Genomic DNA, 21940 nt, shown 5'->3' with positions numbered 1-21940 from the left:
GACTGCTTGTATAATATGGTTAAGTTAGCCTACAGTATTTCGAGTAATACGCCAGCGTTTGAAACATTATATAGGTTTGTGTACATATACGTAGATATAATTCGTCGTGTGTATATATATAGTTACATAACATAATATATACAAAAGTACTTTTAATAAATACATAGTACATATCCTGCAAAGAGAGAGGGTTGTGTTGCTGACTTACTTGGAAACGAGAAGTCGTCACCTGATAGATCGTGTGTGAAGGTGAGTCGGAGGAGAGCAAATAGAGAAGAGTGAGATAGACAGATACACAGACACATAGAGAAAGATGATTTTAGTAAATGACCTCATAAATACACTTTTCGACGTTGTTTAGATAGCTTTATGGTGTGTGTGTGTGTATGTGTATGTGTATACACACACACGCACATGTTTTGTATGTGATATGACCGTTTTGCGTGTACATTTGTATGTCAAAAAGGTAATGTCATGGGTTCATTAGCGATACCCCCTATCTTGTATACGTATATATCGGTGATATACAAATGCGTATTCATGAACGTGTTCTCGTGTATTATTATATTTATGTGGTTTATGGGATGAGATGCTGCAATTGTTATACCTTTTCTGTTGTGAAGACTAGCCCTTCTAATACTTGCAGAACTCAAGTAATATAATTATATATAAGTGCACACGTGCACTTTGCGTTGTATTTACGGGGCAATGATTTTTTCGTTTTCAGCGAATACTGATGTATAGTTAAATTAAAGAGACATTAAATGAACCGCTTTAAATATAAATAATTAGGTTAATGGATTTCGCCAGTACTTGTTCAAATTATATACACAGGGATAGTGGCCTAAGTTTATTATTAGTTGGTATTATTTTTTAATTTTTTGTATTTCAACGCGAAAATATTTACGAGTAAAATTATTTCTACCGAATACGACATGGTTTCTATATAATAACTAATACAGAATTACATATAAGAGTTATGAATATTTATATTCTTCGGATACTATTCTATGCAAGTACATTTACCACATCTGGTATTTTAAGTATACACTCATTATAATGTATATTCAAACAATTTTTCAATTAACAAAAATATTTAAAAATAAATATCAACATCAATGCAAGTTTCAGTAAACAATACACGCATACACTTATATCAATAAGAAACTTTATATCCATTAACAACATCTCAGTATTATCAACTGCATTAATATTTGGGTACGAATTACCAACATTTACCACTTAAGACACTTACAGACTTCCAAATATATATAGTATATAAAAGCTACATTCCTTACGACATCGATATATAGGTATACAAAATGACTGATATAAATCGTAGGTTGCAAGTAACCAGGAAAACATCACATCAATGGAAGTCTTTCAAAACACTAATGTATATTAGGTATATAGAAACTACTTCGGATATCCAATTAGAGTTTGTGAATGAAATTATTTTTTCATCAGTGCAAATCAAACTATCATGATCAGTTATGATAGATTATGAATTCGATATGCACTGACAATAATAAAATTTGGAAGACATATCACTTTTGTATGTTGCGCCTTTTCAATACCTATATTGAGTGATTTGTTTTAGTATTGATTTTTCCGCATGAACATGATATATTATTGAAATTAATGAAACATAAGGTGATTTTGAAGTGTGGGTGTATGAAAAAAGTATATACGCATAGCTAGATTAAAGTTACAGTGGATAACGTGAGAAAAAGTAAGTGAGTGAGACAAAAACATACAAAAGTTTTTTTAAATTTTCTTAAAGAATAATTCATCAGAAAAAATATTTTCACTGTAACTATAATCTGACAAGAATATCATTCCAGAAAAAGCAGATGCTGTAAAAGTTCCAGATTGACCATTTATTCCACAGGACAATGGTAACAATAACCAATGGAAATACGACAAACATATTCCATTCATTACAAGTCAAATGTGGTGACATACATCTGCTTTGTCTTCGATGGACATCAATTACTGTAATATTAATCATATAATTTAATTAAAAATTAAGATAATGATAGGGGTATAATGTGGGTTATTCTATGGATAGCGAGCACGTGAGAGATAAAAAGAGAGGGATGAATTAATGAATAGAGAGTAGTCTATTTACGTACTCGCTTGTGGGTAAATTTGGTCTTCGATCGAAAACTTTGGTTAACCCTCGCGAGCAAAAAGCCCTTTCATCCCTTCTTACTCTAGATTTCTTTTTTTATGACTTTTCGATTTCGCGTTTTAGTCTCTGAAAAAATTCGGATCATCGCACTTAAGTTCTCGCTCGATTAAATCTAGATTTTGTATCGTTTAAACGTCTGATTAATTTTTTTCCCCAGATTTAGATAAAACCAATGACTATACAACAATTTATTGCACTGCGTTTATCAGAGTGCCTAGACATAATCTGATATAGCTTCACTGTTGCTAATAACAAATCATTTGAGCGTGCTCTTTTTTCTATATTTACATTTAGGATGAACATCAATTTTCTGTGTAATTAATGTGCGAGTATAGAAATCGAAAATCAATATATCTATCTACTGAAAATAAATTAATCTAATAAGACATAATCGTTGTATTGACAATTGAAAGACCAAATGTGAACGTTAAAAGCGCGTCAATCTAAAAAGCAATATTTACAATATGTATCCGGCACAAATAAATGTATTTTCAGCGGTTTATCATTATAATCGAAGACCATTCTATGGGCGCTATTATGTATGTGCTTATATGTAAGTGGATCAGGATAATGAGAGACAGTTATAGATGAGCATGGTCAAATGGTATAATATTAACATTATCATAGATGAGAGACAATTCTATTTCTCGACGGGGGATACGTACTTGCTCTTCCGACCATTTGAACAGCCCGCACGCCTTTCCGGAATGTGGCCACTGCCCGACAGACAGGGAGAGAAGAAAGAATATCAGAGCTATTAGTTCTTCACATTTATTTCAACAAATCGACCCAGATGTAAGGGTCATTAAGCAAAAAATTCAGGGGGATTTTTCAGGGTAGCTCTGATTTTATTGTTATCTGTTTAAAGCCTATATATCATTATTCTGACCTCTATATCGACGCGTCTTCCAGCTACATTATCAGTTCGATAACTCACTTCTTGTAAGCACCATAAATTCTTTTATTGCAGTTAATTGTACTATTATTTTTCCCATTATCTAATCTATTAACAAGAATTGCATTAGAGAATGCATGTCGTTCAAGTTGAGCCTACTTTCAAGTTTAACTTTGTAGCCTACACTTTATATAAGAGGCCAATCGCATTGCAATCTGAACGATTTAGTAAATATAACTCATTTAGAATTGGAGCTTTGAGGTGACTACAGTCATCGAGATGGTTTACAAGAAAAATCGGAGAAACTCCATCAATATAATCAACACTGACACAAAATTACATTAATTCTAATAAAATATAAGAATTGATATGAGCTTACATTTCTTTTAAAAAATACTCTTGTAGAATCCAATACTGGTACAAAGATGAATATGGAATTAGGTTAACCTACAAATGTGGGTAATTTGTGACGTACAAGTGTCTTCTCATATATGAAATAGATGCTAATAGGATGTACAAATCCGAAAAGAAGACGATTTATTCGATGTGAGTATACGTGATGACGGTTTTGGCCTAGTCACTAATGATTAGTTGCCTTAAATGAAGTATATGCATTGATCTAGGTGAAATGCTTTGGTCTGTGTCTATGCCTCTAGTTTAGCAGGTTACGCGAAAAAATACCCTGATTACCAAAGACTTTGCTCGACTAATTTGACTAGAGCAGCAAGCTCGTAATGAACTCTCATTCAATTAACGTTTGCAGTAAATCAAAGTATTTTTTACGGGTTACTTTTTTTCCTTCGCATTACACATATAAAAAAAACGACGATAAAATTATCGATGATGGAAGGACGTTGAAAATGGAAGTAAACCCTGGGCATCAATTGAAGTACAATTTGCCGATCAACGCGAGCAGATGACTCTTTAGATTTGTCTAATAAATCAAGTTGAGATTAATCGGATTGATCGGCAGGGACAAGCGATTTTCCAGAGACAACATACACACATACAGACACATATATTGTGATCTATAGTGTGCGTACATACATATACAGTAGAGATCGCAATTTTAGCCAGAGAGATAGATTGGCCAAAATTCCGACCTGCAAATTCGCCAACGAGTCGCCAGGAATCATCTAGGGACTCGCGCTTCGTTTTTTGTTTTCCAGATGTATTTCATTTTGACGAAATATTCGTTCGTTTGCGCATTAACTTCATTACAAAAACTGACCTTTTAAAACGTGAGTTTGATCATCGACTTTCTTTTTTCAGTGATAAGAAATAAAGTTTAGCGAACTCATTAAAATAAAAAAAAGAAAGGTCGGATTTTGCTGCTGAAACAGAGTAACAATAGTTAGAGATTATTCGTTTATTATTGCATCAATGCGCATTAACATCAGCATGAACGCGTTTTCATTTCTCTTGCACAATTTTTAACTTCTACAGAGTAGACAATATGAATCTTGTACTGATTTGTATTTTCAACGTATGTTTAACGGAATAACTACATCACTAATGTATTTAAATATTATATGCGTGTAAATTTTGTCCATCAAAAAGCCACATTTGAAATGTATCAACTAAAAATTCAATATCAACATATAATTACCACTTAAATAAAACAATGAATAATAGTACTTCCAATGAACAAAAAAACAAATATATAAATATATCAATTTATTACGAATACGAAAGAAAATACAAAAACATTAACTGAAACACGGTAACATTATATAACGTGCGTGAACAATAATATGATGGAACTCTTCCAGTATTGCAAAGCTGTTGCGCTACGTATTGTTCTCATGTAATTCTGTTATTTCCTCTGTCACGTGAAATTAAAAATAAGAAAGAATAGTGTAAACGTATAATAAAAAACAATGCCAATTTTTAAGATTAAAAAGTATCTTTGGCTTGCTTGAATGGTAATATACATTAACAAAAATACATTGATTCCGCGAACGAATAATAGCGACGTTAATGCTGCATCGTGGCGATAGCCAAAAGCTTTCAATGGTTTACAGCTCCAACGAAAAAGCTCTTTTAAACGGTATAACATTTGTGTTCACATTGGGATCAAAAGGATTTCGGAAGTTGTTTTGAATACAATTTTTGCATGAGGACAATTGTGAAGAGGAGTCCGCGAAGTGGTGTAAAGATACAATATTTTTGAAGGAAGTATCCTTTGAGTTCACTGTTACATTTTGGCTGATCTTTTGCAAGTCACCGTTAAGTGACAATCAAAGAAAATCTTACATTCACTCTTTCTGGCTTCTGTCTCGAGAACTCCTCCAAAGAGAAAATAGGAAAAAAATTTATACACAGGCTGATTTACATTCACTTCATAAACTGAACTGTTAATTGAATGTGTAATATGTTACATAATCGAAAAGCAATCTGTTTATGTAAATTCAGCTTATATAACAAAGGAAAGGATTCGATAAGATATTGAAGACAAAGTGGATAAACTGTGTGTTAAAGCAGAGAACGGAAAATGGTCGTACCGTCGTAATATTGATGGAAGACGTTTGTCTTCACCATACCAGCTTGCATCATCATCATCCCCACATCTGCAAAAATCCAACGTTGAGGTATGTGCCCTTTGCTATGACCCAATCACATCGTTATATAGGGATAAAGGTATTATCAGATGACCTGAGTACACCTCAAATCAATAGTAACAATTCATTGTTTGGCTGAATTTCTTTATAGAAATATTTTAAACATTTTCCGTTTGTTTATACACATTTTTCATTTATGCTAGATTTATGTATAACTTTTAACAAAAATCTTTTAATGGTAATTAATAATAGCAGAACAATGGTTTTAATTCAATGTAAAAAAGTAATTTCAATATAATTTCATATATAATAAATTTAAATTCTTTTTTCCAAATTATTTTCCATTTTCTGAACGTGTTTTTGAGTCACTTTTACAAAATTGAAATTTCATATATACTTCCAATTTTAGATCAAATAAATATTATCTATTCACATACCACAAAAGTCTTAGATTAAAAGAAAAAAAAGTCTAAACAATTACAATATTGTCCCGAAGATGCAGTCGTTGGTATAAGGTAATAGAATGGAAGGAAGAGAGATAAGGATATGAAAGAGAGGTTAGTCTATTATACACTGATATTGTCGTCAAAGTTAAAGGGGAGCTTTCGCTGTTATTTGCTGGTTCCTTGTGCATTATTCCTGTTAGCCGTAGACACTTTCGTATTCCCATTCTAAGCATAAACACCGAGGAAGAGGTCAATCAATTTGAGAGGTATTGGAAAAACGTAGTAATTAACTGCATGCAGCATACAAATTTGGAGAGTTAAAGTTAAAATATAACGTGGACTTTGATTAGTATTACTCCTCGATGGCAAAATATATAGATTATAGTCACGTCAAACGCATATCGATATCTTCATCATTGTCGCTGTTGTCGCTGTTATTGCTGTCGCGTCAGTGCACATTACTCCCATAAGCAAACCGCCAGAAGCACTTTTCATCGTTAAATATTTCTATGAAAGGACGATATTAAGAAACTTGTGTAAAAACATTATTTTATGAATGACTGAATGAAGATTTTTTCACTAAAATTTTTTGTTCATTCAATATTGAAATATTTGTATCAACCTTTCGTATTGTTTTCGTTATCTGAAAATAATAATATTACTGAAAAACATTCTAACTGAGCACTGATAAGTGTATGAAAAGAAAAGTCCATGAGTTTTTCAATCAAAGCTTTTTTTCAATTTGCTGCAAAAATTAATTTGATAAAATAATTTCAGTGCTCAGTATACTGTATAATTATCAAAAGTGTCTCAAAAAATTATAATACATTTTGCTTGCCCAGGGTTTATGTCAGTGAGTTCAGTGAGTTGTATGTTTGTTACGTGTAACACAAAATATGTGCGTATTATTTGAAATATTTTCTCATTTTTACGCAGATTCTTTAGCCCAGTGATTAGATAGACTTTACATTCTGTAGTTTCTATTATAGATTTCTCCTACAATATTGCTAACTATATTCGTTCATACGTGAAGTAATATAGCCTTCTATTCAATTAGAAAGTGTCCATTCCATGGCCGTAGTAACATTTTGGAAACCTACTAAAAACCTAACGTTTACGTAAACGTTAACGTTTTGTAAACAAGGAATTTATTCTACACGTACTTACTTATAAATATTGAAACGTTTATAACATTACTCTTTGAACAGGAAATAGATCTTAAAAAAAGAATAGAGAAGAATTCTTAAAGTAGTTTGAGGTAAGTGAGCCGCGAAATGGGCGCTTATCGGACAATGTCCAAGTTGGAGAATATTAGTCGAATAGACTGGAAGAAAATGAAAAGAAATAACGTAACGCAGAAAATATATGGTTTCAAATAGTTGTGATGAAAATATTCATCGTTAACAGAAAGTTGAAAAATACAAACATAAATCATTGTAAAAATTTTAACCGTCTTGTCAATTTGGAAAGTAAGAAACTTCAACATATATTTAGAAAAACGAAGAATAACATGAAAAGAATAATCGTTTTTTTATACTGATCCGAAAATTACTTAATCGATAATCGATGCCACGTACCGAAATTAAATGCGCCACTGAAGCCGATTCGGTGGCAATGAGAAAAAAATATCGGTCACAAAAACCCATAACTATGTCATGCATGCTATGCGACGATAGAAAGACGCACAAAGAGCGGCAACATAAGGGAAAGAGAAGAGATAGTGAATCACTAGAGTGCAAATTAAATCGGTAAAGTCATGTCTTTTGGTATCAAAGAACGAACAAAATAAAAAATAAAATAGAACATTGGTCAGGTGGGCATGCGCCAGCTGACTGAAATCTCTAGGTTTTTAATAAAATATTTGAATATTTTTCAAGGGAATAGATATATTTAGAAAATACTAAAGTTACGTCAATCCATTTCTTGGTGTAAAACCAAAAGAATCTACTGAATTTGAAAAAAGATCTTGGAAAATATTCAAAACATTTTAGGAACATTTCAGGATTCCAGGGCCAGTGAAACGTGATCTCTCAAAGTGCCGCATATTTAACTTGGCAATTCGTGAAAGCAAATAACTAAAGTATTTGCTTTCGCGAAACATCGCATCATAACTATAGCTAATAACACTCTTTTAAATATAAATAACGTCATTGGAGTAGCATTCCAGTGATTTTTTAATTCTAATCTGAGTAATTGCCGGAAATAGAAAGAAAAGAATAAAAATAAAAGTAGAAGTATTAGAATTAAAGATTGAATAATGCAGAGCGCTTCATAACTAGCATCATGGCAATTAAAATCATGATAATCATTGCCACGACGAATGCAAAATGATTAATCAATATACATATCAAAATAGATACAAAAAAAAACTCTCATAGAAGGTGATATGAGCAAAAACGATTGCGAACTTCAAATGGTGTCTTGAATACGTAAAATATAGATGGAAGTAAGTAAAGCGACAGAGCGAGGATTCTGATGAGAAAAGGAAAAACAAAGGTAAAACAGCAATTCATCCAGACAAATGGTTAGTGGCGTTGATAGCAGCCTACTGAGAATAAAATTTCAATGTGGGTCCACAAGTAAGAAAGGGCGAGCGAAAAATAAAGGAGAATCTAACTGAAAGTAAATGGACCATCAGAATAACAACAATAAAATGAAAACTAAACGGCATATAAATTGGTGAGAGATGAAAGTTAAAAAAGTTTTTTGACCTAGTTAAAAGTTTTCATAGACGGCGAAACAGGAGAAAGAGAAATAGAGAAATAGAGAAAGATAGATAGAAAGATAGAGAAAAAAGTGAGAAGAATATAAAAGAAAAAGAGTTCAAGCGAGCGAGTGAGAGACGTTACCTAGGTCCCGGCCCCAGGAGCGCTGCTGCTGCCCCACTAGATCAATATATCACAACAATATTGTCACAACCATATCAGTTTTAATCATTCGTTGCAATTTAGTTTGCTTTTTTCACGGGGTATAAGTCTACTTTATTTGATTGTGATTTGTGCTCTCAATTGGACAAATCAGGGTTCAACATAACTAGATAGGACTAAGCTTTATTTAATCATTCGATTATTTTTTCTAAATTACTAATTAACTCTTGTTAGTTGTACTTTTTTCTATGTTAGATTACAAGCCATGTGCTCACTGAACTTATAATTTTCTTTGCTCGTTTTGTCGTATGAAATAAATTAAATTTTTTGAGAGTTTAAAATAATAATTTTGAAAAATGAACATATGGCTTTTTAACTATCGCTTGTTAACTTAATTTATTGACGCGTCGTACTCGAGCTAAATTTAATGGGGATCAGGGACAACTTAAATCAAATTGATTATTAGTTATGGCAGAGACATGACCAAACGGATCATCTTTTTTTAATCATCTCTTTTTAGTTGATATAGTTGGAAGGACTTACAGTTTTTGCATTTGCATTTCTTGATTAAAGTCTCGTCCTTGATGTCTTCGTGACAGGCTTTGCAGTAAAACCACGCACTGAATTGAAAGAAATATTTATTATTTCATGAATAAAACTAGTCATTTTTATGGAATTACGAAAATTACTAATAAAAATGCCCAATTATCCAATACACCATAAATCGCGTTAACATACCGCTTGACTTCGTCGGCCGATTGAGCAATAAAAAATCCCTGTGTGTTAGCAGCGATCTTGGCACCCCGTGGATTTATCGAAATCTTACTGTCGCTCGCTGCTTCTCCTTTGATTTCGATCGCCAAGAGCAACAGCTTAAGTTTCGTGAAGCACAACCTAGGGCGAAACCAAAACGTGATATCTTTGCTAATGGCATTGACCATCGATTCATTTTTAGTGTAAATTTTGTAGAAATACGTTTGATTGTTTATTTCCAGGTGTGAATATGCAAGTTTAAGCAAGAAAATCAGATTCGATATTTGATTATTGGGGTTTCAATTAATAATATAGTACGATAAAAATTTGCATCCCCAGTATAATAAATCTTATTTTCTTTTCATGTAAATTTAATATTTCTAAAATAAAGATCGTTTTTTAATAAATATTACTCTGTATAAAGTACAAAATTATTTTACCGTTAATTCCTGTGAAATTGCTAGTGGATAGTTATGTGAAGAAGTATACAGGAAACAATCATACATTAAAAAAACTAATGCTAGTCAGTAGTGCATTAATTTAATAAACATTCATTATGTAATTATGATAAAAATTATTGCAAGTTCTTAACATAAAAAATCAAATAAAAAAAAACATGTAATATCTAATGGAAATAATAATAAATAGCATTGGTTTATTGAATAAACAAAACTATAATATTGAATTGTTTAATGTACTTCTGACTAAAAATCAAATTGGGTGAAGTTATCAGAAAAGAGATTGGTAATATATATAATAGCTTAAAAATGAGGTGAAATAAATAAAGCTTCATATAAATATTAAATGTAAATTTTTTTCAGCACCAATCGCACAATGAAACTTTAATAATAATAATAGTAATAGTAATAATAATATTCAACCAAACTGAATTATGAAAACATATTATTATTAATTTTAATACTTTATTGTAATATTGATGCTGAAAAGCGATGAAAAACATGTATTAGTACATTAATGCAGACTCACAAATGAACACACGCATGCAAATATTTATGCAAGATCTCAGTCTCTAATGATTACAGCTTTTTTTGTATTTTGTTCTAAGCTACAAAAATATGAAAAACTAGTACATACACGCTGAAAATGAGGTAGTATAGGTTTTCGAATATACATCGGTATATTTTACAAAATTATCTACTACAAAAGTAATATAACATATTTTCGTAAGTATTGTTGAGATTATATTGTAAATAGTACAATCATAAGTAGGTACGCTTCCTCTAATAGGAAGTGAAGATATTTATGTCTGAAGAGAGTAAGTTATATAACAGAGCATATAAAACAAAATTCAAATAGAAGGACTTCTAAAACTTAAGGAACTCCCACACACGCAAACGGTAGATTTGTGAAAATATATAATAAAGAGACATAACTACAAAAATCTAAAAAAACTTTTCAAAAACGTTTGTTTGAAAGATAGTAAAAATGTGCTTGGAGAGTGCAAGAAAAAAAATTATCAAAAATAAGTGAAAATATTTTGATAATGAAATTTCACTATTTACGAATTATTTTAAGATAGCCCGTATTATAAATAACGAGATAATTTCTTACATATTACATAATGTTCTTGGTAATGAAGTAACCTAAAATTTACGAATAACTCACGAAGCTCCGTTTGCCTTTTAGCCGAACACGCACGAACAACAAAGCCATTCAAAACTAGTTCACAATTTAGAAACTGCGCCGGCGCGCAGAATGGCCGGACTTCGAACTATGTGTGTAAGCGCGCGCAGATAACTCGATGCTGCACTTTGACTATATATACGAGCCGTGCATGCTCGTTTTTGTCTGTGTGCGCTCGATCCGCAGTTTCCATTGACTTTCGCTCGTTCAATCGCCACCCTGATAGTTCCAGTAGAACAGGTACGGATACGGTAAGACAAACGGTGCTCATTTCAGTCCTACCTTTTATTCAAACGTATTAATTCTTGATAAGTTACATAAGCTTTGAAAAAAAGAAGTATTATTTCGAATGATCATATATGTTCGAAATACTAGAAAAGTGAAAGTATCACAGTTCTATTGAATGTTATAAGAAAATTCAGTTATTCACATTGGTTTATCGTAAATTGTGTACATCATTTTCTAGGGTTTGTGAACGGGAAATAATGTGCTTGATAAAAGATATAAATCTCGTAAATATGTGCAAAAACTATGATATAACACTCGTATACGCTAACAGGCCAAATTCATTCTAAAAAAATATTAGGAAATATAAATTCGTATACGAACGTTGAAAAATAAAAAAAAAAAAACAGAAAACAAAACAAAATAGATTTTCTCTACACTAAATGAAAAGAAGAAGAAAAAAATATGCTATTGGACGAGGACAGGATTATCTCTACATGGTACTGAACAGTCAGCAGACCGTAAAAAAACGAGGGGTTACACGTACAACAGACAAACAACAACAAAAATAGACAATAAACAAAACGGAAGAAAGATAGAAAGATATACAATGTTGTGTGTCATATTGTTTGATGACACAAAATGTGTCAAAATAGAGTTGTCGGAAGAAATGAGAAGAGGGAGAGAAATAAAACAGGAATTGAAGTCTTGACAAAGAGCTAAACGCACTCAACGAATGAATCGTTAATCGTTAAAAACTACTAAAAAAATACCCAAGTAGCAAAAAAGCTTAGCATTCCAGTAAAAAACAAAGAAAAAAGAAAAAGAAAATTCAAAACTAAAAAAGAATAATACTATAATTTGCTATTTTAGCAAATAACAATTCACTCACGTATAAACAGACTGACAAAGAAAAGTGACAGAAAGAAGAACGATTGGGGAAGGAGGGAAGACAGAGAGAGAAAAGTAGAGTAAAGTTTGCATGTGTGGCAGCCGGTATGGGCAGCGAGCAACTTACTCGCTAGCTTGGGGAAATGTCATCCCGGTAAAGGACGGGGACAGGGTTTCCGTGTACATCTCGCAGCCCGTGCCCTGCAGGTAATCGTTCTGCCACGCCTGAGTGTCCGGCGACTGAAACACCAACCAACCATGGTCTCCACGTCATCACCAACGTACGACACATTTTAAGAGAGATCAAGAGAAAAAAAAAGAAACATAACACAATGAAAATACCACCCAATTTCGTCTTTTTTCCCAGTCACGAGAAGAAACGAGAGGCTGACTCACAACTTCATTATTAAGAATGTAAAAACATGTTGTCGATTTACATCGAGAGAAAAATGTAGTGCTTTGACAAAAATATTATTCAACAAGTGTGTTGAAGTGCCTCTTCTCGTAGATGGGATATGTGAAAAATAGTTGTCGTGTGTTTCTTTTTTTTACATCAAAATATTGCAACCGTAAAAAATTTTGAAAAAAAAATACAATTCTGAAAAATATCTTCTTTTTATGTGACATTTTTGAAAAATAATGGTCTACTCGCTACAAAATACGAAACTACAAAAATTGTATTTTTCAGTAGTTTGTAGGTGTCTTCACATGTGCTTCAATTATTTAAAAAGAGTAAAGAACCTCTCAATTGGATAGAGAAACTGTGCTGACACGTACAAACTTGAAAATCTACATACCTACTGATATAAAATAAAAATATGTTGGAAAATATCTTTTACACGTATTTTTAAAATACATCAGAAAAAAAAATCGGTCATCCCTTTGTCGAGCAGCTGGGCGCCCCATCTGGAAAGTAAATTATGATCCTTCCAAATGTGAAAACATAAAAATAAAAAATTAAACACAAAACGGACGCTATGTTTTTCTTTCCTTTTGTCAAAATTCGTCTCGCAGAGATTAGTCTTTCAATAACTGAAGCCACTATGCGCTCTCGTCGATAATACGATTTCATTTGCCTCGAAATTCGAAAGTTGCCCCGCTACGTGCATACCCACCTTTGAGCCGTTAAACGGATAGAGAATGATGGGGGAAACTGATTAAGCTGGAATTGGGTCTCGAAACATACACTTCAAGGATAGTTCATAGCTTCGACTTGTTATTTTTAGTAGATTTTATCTTCTTACTGTCTGATTGAATATTTGTATACATTAATTAAAAACTATAATAAAATTTTCCTCATTTATAGTCTGAAAGTTATAACCTATTCGTTCAAAAGCATCAGACCTAAAATCAGCAGATCTTGCAATAAAATTAACGCATATTTGCTGATGTAACAGTTAAAATGATACGTGTGCTATTTTGAAATATTTAGTGAGCGTGTTTAATGTGAATTCTAATTTTTTTCATCAGCCTTATAGACAATCAATTAATTCATCAAAGTTTATGTTAAGATAACATTTTTTAAGCCTCTAAAAAATAACAGATATATATAGTTTTTATTAGCTTATTATCTGAAATAAGAATGGAGAGAAAGAGGAAAAAAATTAGAACGAAAATTTTTTCGATTTTGGCCACCAGAAAACGTGCTCACAGTAATGATTGACACTGAGTGATCTTCACAGAGACAGCAGCGGTTAATTCGACGGTTATTGATCATCACTGTTATATAAATTTCTATTTATATAACTATAATTAGCAAGTAAAGGTAAAAAAATAAAAAAAATAAAATAATTGACACTGTCAAAGTATCAGAAAAAAGTGAAATAGAGCACGACGAGACTGAAGCTGATGAGAGTGGTAATCACATCGATGAGGTGTTATATAGCTGGCACATAAACAATTGTCATATCTTATTTCCGCAAATAAATATAAATTTTATACATTGTTGACACGTTGAATACATACATACATACATACACACATACATTTATATATGTATGTGTGTATATATGTGTATAGGTATGTATCATACACGTAAGTTGATAAATAGAGATAGACAATTAAGGACACTGAGAAAAGAGTAATGATACGGAAATAGCTATAAAAAATATGTGTGGAGCTCAGTGAGGTATATTTAAAAGAGAGATAAAGAGACATTAGCAAGAAAGGCGGAAGCTTCATATATCCCTTTTCATCCGATTCAAGAGACTGACCCTTTACAAAAGTCGCGTCACTCATAATCTTTAACCGGACACTGCGCACTTACAGTGCAAACACTCGCGAAGATGAGAAAAGCTTTTTTTGTCAATGTTGCTGCACTGCTGCTGTTCACCTCACACGCGTTGAAGGCGTCCTCTTATTCATTGTACCGAGATTTTCTGTATTTATATGTCAGTGATGCACAACGTCACACAGGATAAGCGAAAATATCATTATATCTCTCGCATGTAAGTGAAAAATTATTTTCGAAAGCTTGCTCTTGTCAACATTTCTCACAAAAAAAGCAACAGTCATTCTTAAAAATAAATAAAAAAGAAAATTAGTAAAAGCGAGCTCTGTATTACTGCAGTCGAGTCTCTTAAATCGGTTAGTAGATATCATTGGTTAGTTATTTAGCAAGGCACGATTATTATTTGCTTTTTTTTGTTTGTTTTGCAAAATTGTTAATCACTATGAGATATTTTTTGTCTTTGAAACGTTTACTTGAGAATACGTTTAGATAAGAATGAAGTTTCTTAGCTTTGCTTATTACTTTTGCTTTGGAATGGTGTATGGCCAACTTACTCAGTGGCTTTGGCAAAAGGCATTCCGATGAAGGTAGGGCTCAGTGTCTCCGTGTACATCTCCATTCCGGTGCCGCGCAGGTAGTCATTCTGCCAAGCCTGCATTTACGGGCGACTCATACCAATTAAACAACTATTTTACACAATATTTGACGATCGCGCATATGCATGTATTGACTCGGAAGGTGGGCGGCATCCACACTGACTTGTGCCTCTTAATTATCTTTATCTTTTCGTCCCCTTTTATTCTCAAAGAAACTTTTTCATTAAAAAAAAGTATTTCTCTTTCTTTGAGAACAAAATATTTTTCCCCTATAATTTATAACTGCAAAAGTTGCTATTAAAAAACGTGTAAAACCAACAATTAAAAACTGTAGAAAAAAATACGACAAAATAGTGTACGTTAATGTATGATCCAGGTATGGAATTCTGAAAAAGTAAGCCTAACGTATAATAATAATGTGAATCATCACTGTGAACTTTAATGCCAATGTGATATTGGCCAAAAAGAATGTAAAAATAAAGGAAGTAGACACATGCATAGTTCATCATAACGTTACAAGAGATAATGATATAGACGCTATCAAATCAGCGAACGAGATTTACTGACCGTCTTGAAGGATCTCATAGCGAAGAGATTGGCCATCATCGTACTGAATCCTGGCGCCAAGCAGGACTGGGCGATGAAGCCAAGCTTTAATTCCGCTAGGCAAATTACGTCATCACCCTGCTTCCAGTCCCACGATGGAATGTTTAATAAATAGGCCTGTAATCGATGAACAACTTTAGTAAAATATTAATCGCCTTGTAAACTAATAATTACCATCAAATTTATACAGATTCAATATATATTACATCCTGGAAATGGTTACATTCTCGTTGATATGGGTATCACACTCAGTTGTAAATGTTGAAGTGGTCGATTGTATGATCTACCAATCTGACGAGAACAAGACTTTTCAGCTAAAAGAAAAACAAGCAACTTTTCTCCTGCAATGTTTTATCTACTAGATTCTGTCGGTCTTTACAAGCTTTTTATTATACACATAGCTGTAATTTATGTGCAATAAGAGCGTATGTCTTTTTTTTAATAAAAAGCTCAAAAAGATGGTTGACGAATTCTAGCCGAGAAACAATCACAATAGAAAATTCGATTGTTCTTCTTTCATGAAAAACCCTTTGCCCTCGTCAAAAAGATAAACTGTCCAATAGGTCACTTCGACATCATTATGTTCTCATTACTGAAATTACAAGTGGCATCTCACCTTATTGTGATATTGCATCAACTGAATGATAACACGTATATCATCCGAGTAGTTTTTGATAGAGATGACGCGCATAATGTTTGCCGCATCTTCAGCGTCTGGATCCTGGCAATATTTGTTGGCCAGGACCAAGCACGCGTCAGCTTCGTGAACCTAGAAAGTCAAGTCGTTTTTTTGCTCTGCCCTGCATATTCTTTCTTTTTCGTATGGAAAAGGCTTTGTGTGTTATATGTACATGGAGCAAGATATCAAATCGGGGACGTGTAAAAGGGCGGACTATGATCTGATAGATGAAGATATATAGGGTACCTCGTTTATTTTATTTTTGTACAGAGACTTGCGAATCTGAGTAGAGACCTTCATCACGAAACATTTGATTATTGTAGTTTTCTAAAGCTGTATGATGGAGGTCAAAAAAGTCTAAACTGTTTCCCGTTGAACGATTTTTTTTAAATTAATGGCAGTGTTAGTATAAACGTACTCATGCAACTTTGGCATATGGAAACATTAGTTCTTATCGATAATACAGAAAAAAGTAAGCTGAAACACCAAAGGCGCAGTTTAATAAGCTTCCGTTAAAAAAATAATTAATAGCGCATAGTAAATCTGTAGCATTTACATCGATAGCTTAGTTGTCATATTCTAAAAATGTTCTAAAATATTGTTCAGTATTTACAGCATGCGTTAAGTTTTTAAACAATAAAAAACGTATGAAATATCTACATATAGCGATACTATACATCACCAACTTCGTTCTATCCAATTCTCTCAAATCCTGATGAAAGACAAGCTTGTTGACGAATTATCACATAAGACTGGACTACTCTAGACAGATTAAGAAACACTTCAACCCTTGCCTTACTGAGTAAAAGAACCTTAATCAATCGAAAGACAAAATAAATTTGTCTTTTTCCAAGCTATCATACAGCATTCATTTTAGTGTAAGATAAAGTCTCACATCTTACTTTACTGTGTCTAAAATTGTAATTAAGTGCAAGAGTTAAATGTCAATTTTCTACATATAAACTGTCAAACAGAGAGGATAAACTTGAACAAGAGAGTGTAAGAAACAAGTAACTTGTGAGGAAGAAATCTTGACTCACTAAAAACAAAAAAGTCCCGACCGAAGTAGGGAAGATTAAAGCAAGAGAAAAAGAATGGGTAATATAATTTCCTAACAAGCGGTATTTCTTTTCAATGGTACAGAGACAGGTAATTCTGTAAAATAAGCTTCAACTTTGTATTCTCGAGTTGTATACATATATTAGAGAATAAAAAAAGTAAAAGGAAATGACTATTGTAGAGATCGCGAATCTACGCTAATTACTATCTTTTTCTAAAGCTTCCAATTATTAGGTACTTAAATTACCTCCAGCAGCAACGAACACGTTGTGAGTATGTAGCTGGGCGTAGGTGACACTTACCCACCTGATGTACTTTCTTCTTTTTATCTCCGCAACCATAGCTTTCTTGCCTTGATAGTGGTGATTTTCACACGGATTTCTTTCTCTATTATGTACTTTGTAAATTACGCCTCGGTGGCATTGTGGACATGGATGTGACGGTAAGGGTGAGAGTGTTTTTTGTTCACGAATTGAGTACAGATACTCGTGTCTTCTTATTCATTACATCACGGAGACAAAGTCAGTGTAGCTTCTTTAGTTTTCATAGTTCAATCACTTTTACATCGAAAACTCTGCTATCCAAACTTAAATACTAAATAGATATACACGACATCTCTTTTGTTTCCGTGAATGTAAAGTACACAATTAACTTCGAGTATGTACACGAGCGTGCGATACATATTGCAAAAACAAAGGGCCGAGCATACACACACCCATAGAGTGACGATGAATGAAGTTAAGCCGTATTTCGACGTGGTAAAACCAAAGAGAGTACAGGAAAAAAACAATATACTTTGCGCCTTTAATAATAATCAACGGTTCGATAGATCTTGAGGAGCAAAAAAATCGCGCATATGGATAAAGAGGCGAGAAAGAGAGTGTTCTCAAAGGAAAAGAAGAAAGTCTCGAGAGTGTCTTTGAGACGAGGACGCGGACCGATTATGACGGATATGATATTTTTATATCTTTATATATATATATATATATATATATAAAGAGAGAGAGAGAGAGGGGTGAGAGATCTAAACACAAAGAGATCTAAAGGCAGACTGGAAGATGACAGGGTCAGGAGTGTATGTAGGGCTTGAGAATTGAAATATACGCCAGTCGTCGTCTCGTTGACGACAACGACGCTTTCACTTCGTTGCCGATTAGAGTGTTAAGGATACTTGTACGATAGCGAACGAGACATTGGAAATAGCTAGTTTTTTATAATATCTACTCTTTTTATCTTGCATTATTTTTACGACAGTCTCGGTACTTGTTTTACTTTGAAAATATGAAACAAAGACTTCAGGCATTCTTACAACGAGATCTAGTGCAGTAATCGGTATTGAAAATTAAAAATTACTTAGATATTAGTGCTCTTTTGTTTTGAATAGTCACGCGAATTATCGATTAATAAAAAAAATTTTACTCCAATTCAAAATCAAAAAGTAGTCTTAGAATTTAAATTTGGAAGATTAAGGATTGATATGATTTGATATTTATCTTGATTGATTTAGTTGAAATAAAAAAACTAAAATGAGCAAAACAAAAAATATGTACAGTATTAAAACTGCAACAATTGGCAGGATACTGCAAATTGAATAATAGCAATGAATAATTATCACACGCATCATATCACAAATGCTTTTCAGACTGTGCTTAAAACTGTTACACAATGATAAAGAAGATGTCACAGTTACTGTTAAACACGTTAGAAAAATTAATTTTGACTACACTTATTTTTGTAATCTGTTTATACAATACGTAACTTTCACTGTGAGTCAAGTAAATTGATCTGATTCGGTTAATTATTATGCAACAATAAGTTTAATGTAAAAATAAACAATAACTGTGCACATCTGTCAACGAGCAGACAGGCGACAAAATTCCTCGACATCGTACCCCACAAATCCGTTAAACATAGTAACACTCGCATAATTTGTACGAAAAAGTAAATTATGAACGTCAATAATTATGAAAGACGGCTGTAACATAAAGAAAAGAAAAAGAAAAACAAAAACGGGTTACTTCGGCGGCAATTGTTAATTAGATAAAACTTGGCGTATTGTGAATGTAAAGATAGAGAGCGGAATACAATTGAGATTAGCGAAAGGAGATTATTTGTACTCACCTTGACCCGTTGAAGATCGATTGGGTTCATGATGGTGCCCTGAAAGAACTCCACGGTGGTGAAGTGCCGCTTGAATAGTCCCTCCAGCTCGAGGTCTGGTGGCTTCCTATATTTCATCGTACAGATATACATTCATCCGTTTAATTTAATTCGATAACCTTACTTTGCTTCTCATGCGCTCTCAGCTTCTTACGTATCATAGTCGCCCTCTTTCTCATTTATCTCTATAAAAATTCAGTACTTGAATGAATAAAAAAAAACAAGCGCTTGCTGCCATAATCTAATTCAAATATACTTGCTCTGAAAGTGTTATGGCACTGTGTTAAGTGGAGAAAGCTCGATAAATCAAGAAAAATATCACCGGTTAAAGTACAAAATACCCTAGCTTCGAAATTATTCCAGACAGGGACAAAAGGCAAGAAACTTTAACGCTGTCAGTTCTTGTTCAACACGCGGACAAGTATACCTCCATGCAGCGAAAAGTAGTGTAAGGCTTATCCTACTTAACCTATATACATATTTCATATCCTTTTCTTCCCAGCAAATAAAGAAGGCAAGCGCACTCGCTCTCTCCAAAACTTTCTTGCACTTCAAACAATGATATAAAGTAGCTGATTTCCTTTTGAGGTTGTAGCAGCACTACAGCTCGTTAAAATTGTAATCGGATCTACTTCCGCGTGATAAATCTTGCTTGTCTCCACGCAACACATAGCCACGTACATATATAATTCATAAATAAAACGTGTTGTAATCTAGTAATATAGTATCAATAATAATCATAATCATTGTATATATAATATATTGATAATAGAAAAAAAATAATACTACTTTGCAGGCCGAATTTTCGCCAGTCTCATATATAGCTCAATAAAGCAAATAATCCATGCATTTACTCGCAAACGCTTACTATTTCATCTATATACGCGTCACTGCCTTTTTCTCAGGCCCACGAAATTCTGCACGTATGTACACATGTGATGACATCTGCACGTGCGCGCGTATTTCCATCACATGCGCACACACGCATTTGATATGCATGAAGAGATGACGATGGCTCGACATGCCAAGTTGCCACTTTAACATCTCACAAGTTAGTTCTTGGAGAGAACTGCTGACTTGTTAGCCTATGAAATTTTCATTTATTATTCATGTCGCGAATTTCTCGTTAATATATTAGTTGTTGCCGGAGTACTTGAAAAAAAGGCACTGACGCGAAGCGCCGTCGTGATCGAGATTTATTGAAGAAAATGAATTACATATCGCTTTATATTTATACATGGTCAATCCAATTGTTAGGTGCTAAATTCATTTTTGGAAGTCTAATGTGAAATGAAATAAATTAGCGTCCTGTAATATTTAACCTACGTTGAATAACTAAATTAATGCTAAACCTATAGATATCTGTCGAATGCATATACATTGATGTCTATAGTAATTATAAAAAACGAGTATAATAAAAATAAATATACATATATAATAAATATAATAAAATAGTAATTATATAGTTTGAAAAACGCAAGCGTATAATTTTCTCACTACCTATGCAATACATTCTTATCGAAATAATAAAATGATGTATCATGTGTGTAACATTTACGAGAAAAGAAAAATGCGCTTCTATATGCAATAAGATAAAAAAACTGAATCATTAGTGTAAATACGTGTATAAACGTAATTAAAACTATATATATATATATATATATATATATATATATTTATTTATTTATATGTGCACATATCCCTATAGATAAGAATAACGATAAGAAACTATGCAAATAATAGAATAAAAGAAACAAATTAAGTAAAGACTAAAGAGTGAGGGGTTGATGTCTATAAACGACATTGCGAGTTTCTAGAAAGAAAGGAAAAAGAAATTAACCAATCGATCGGTCGTATATCGTATAACAAATGTGCGAGGAGGTAGTCTTGCCTCGGCTGTCGGAGGCATATCATTCATCGATCGGCTCGCCGTGTTATTCATTATCCACCTAGTCGAATGTGTCGGTAATGACCTACAAAGTATGTAGGCTGAGATGCGCGCGCGTGCTCGCGAGTTGGCATGTTGTGTGTGTGTGTGTGGGTGTATATGTGACTAAATAAGGAACAGGACGAACGGGTGATTTTTGTCTCATTATTTTTTCATCTTTCGCTGACGAAAAGTATTTTATCACTT

At 33.0% G+C, this 21940-nt stretch overlaps 1 protein-coding gene across 27 annotated transcripts in view; it reads right to left on the bottom strand.

Annotated features, from left to right (window-relative positions):
- LOC131668231 (calcium-activated potassium channel slowpoke) overlaps window positions 1-21940 on the bottom strand; it is an 81868-nt gene that overhangs the window by 14353 nt on the left and 45575 nt on the right. For 11 of the 27 annotated variants that reach the window (XM_058942208.1, XM_058942207.1, XM_058942205.1 and 8 more), the window contains 8 exons: window positions 19768-19873; window positions 16525-16677; window positions 15870-16025; window positions 12604-12716; window positions 9702-9857; window positions 9507-9583; window positions 2860-2910; window positions 1966-1995 (listed from right to left, as the gene is read on the bottom strand). In XM_058942208.1, the coding sequence (XP_058798191.1) occupies window positions 1966-1995; window positions 2860-2910; window positions 9507-9583; window positions 9702-9857; window positions 12604-12716; window positions 15870-16025; window positions 16525-16677; window positions 19768-19873 (842 nt within the window). Of the gene's footprint in view, window positions 1-208; window positions 230-1965; window positions 1996-2859; window positions 2911-5593; window positions 5660-8945; window positions 8982-9506; window positions 9584-9701; window positions 9858-12603; window positions 12717-15260; window positions 15359-15869; window positions 16026-16524; window positions 16678-19767; window positions 19874-21940 lie in introns of all 27 variants that reach the window. The other 16 variants (XM_058942206.1, XM_058942213.1, XM_058942232.1 and 13 more) reach the window with 8 other exon arrangements.

This window comes from Phymastichus coffea, unplaced genomic scaffold (assembly GCF_024137745.1).
Source record: "Phymastichus coffea isolate CEN01 unplaced genomic scaffold, Cenicafe_Pcof_1.1 PCOF00075, whole genome shotgun sequence".
Lineage (NCBI taxonomy): Eukaryota > Metazoa > Arthropoda > Insecta > Hymenoptera > Eulophidae > Phymastichus > Phymastichus coffea.
Note: the sequence above shows the minus strand (reverse complement) of the source record. Positions and strands in the feature narration are given on the sequence as shown.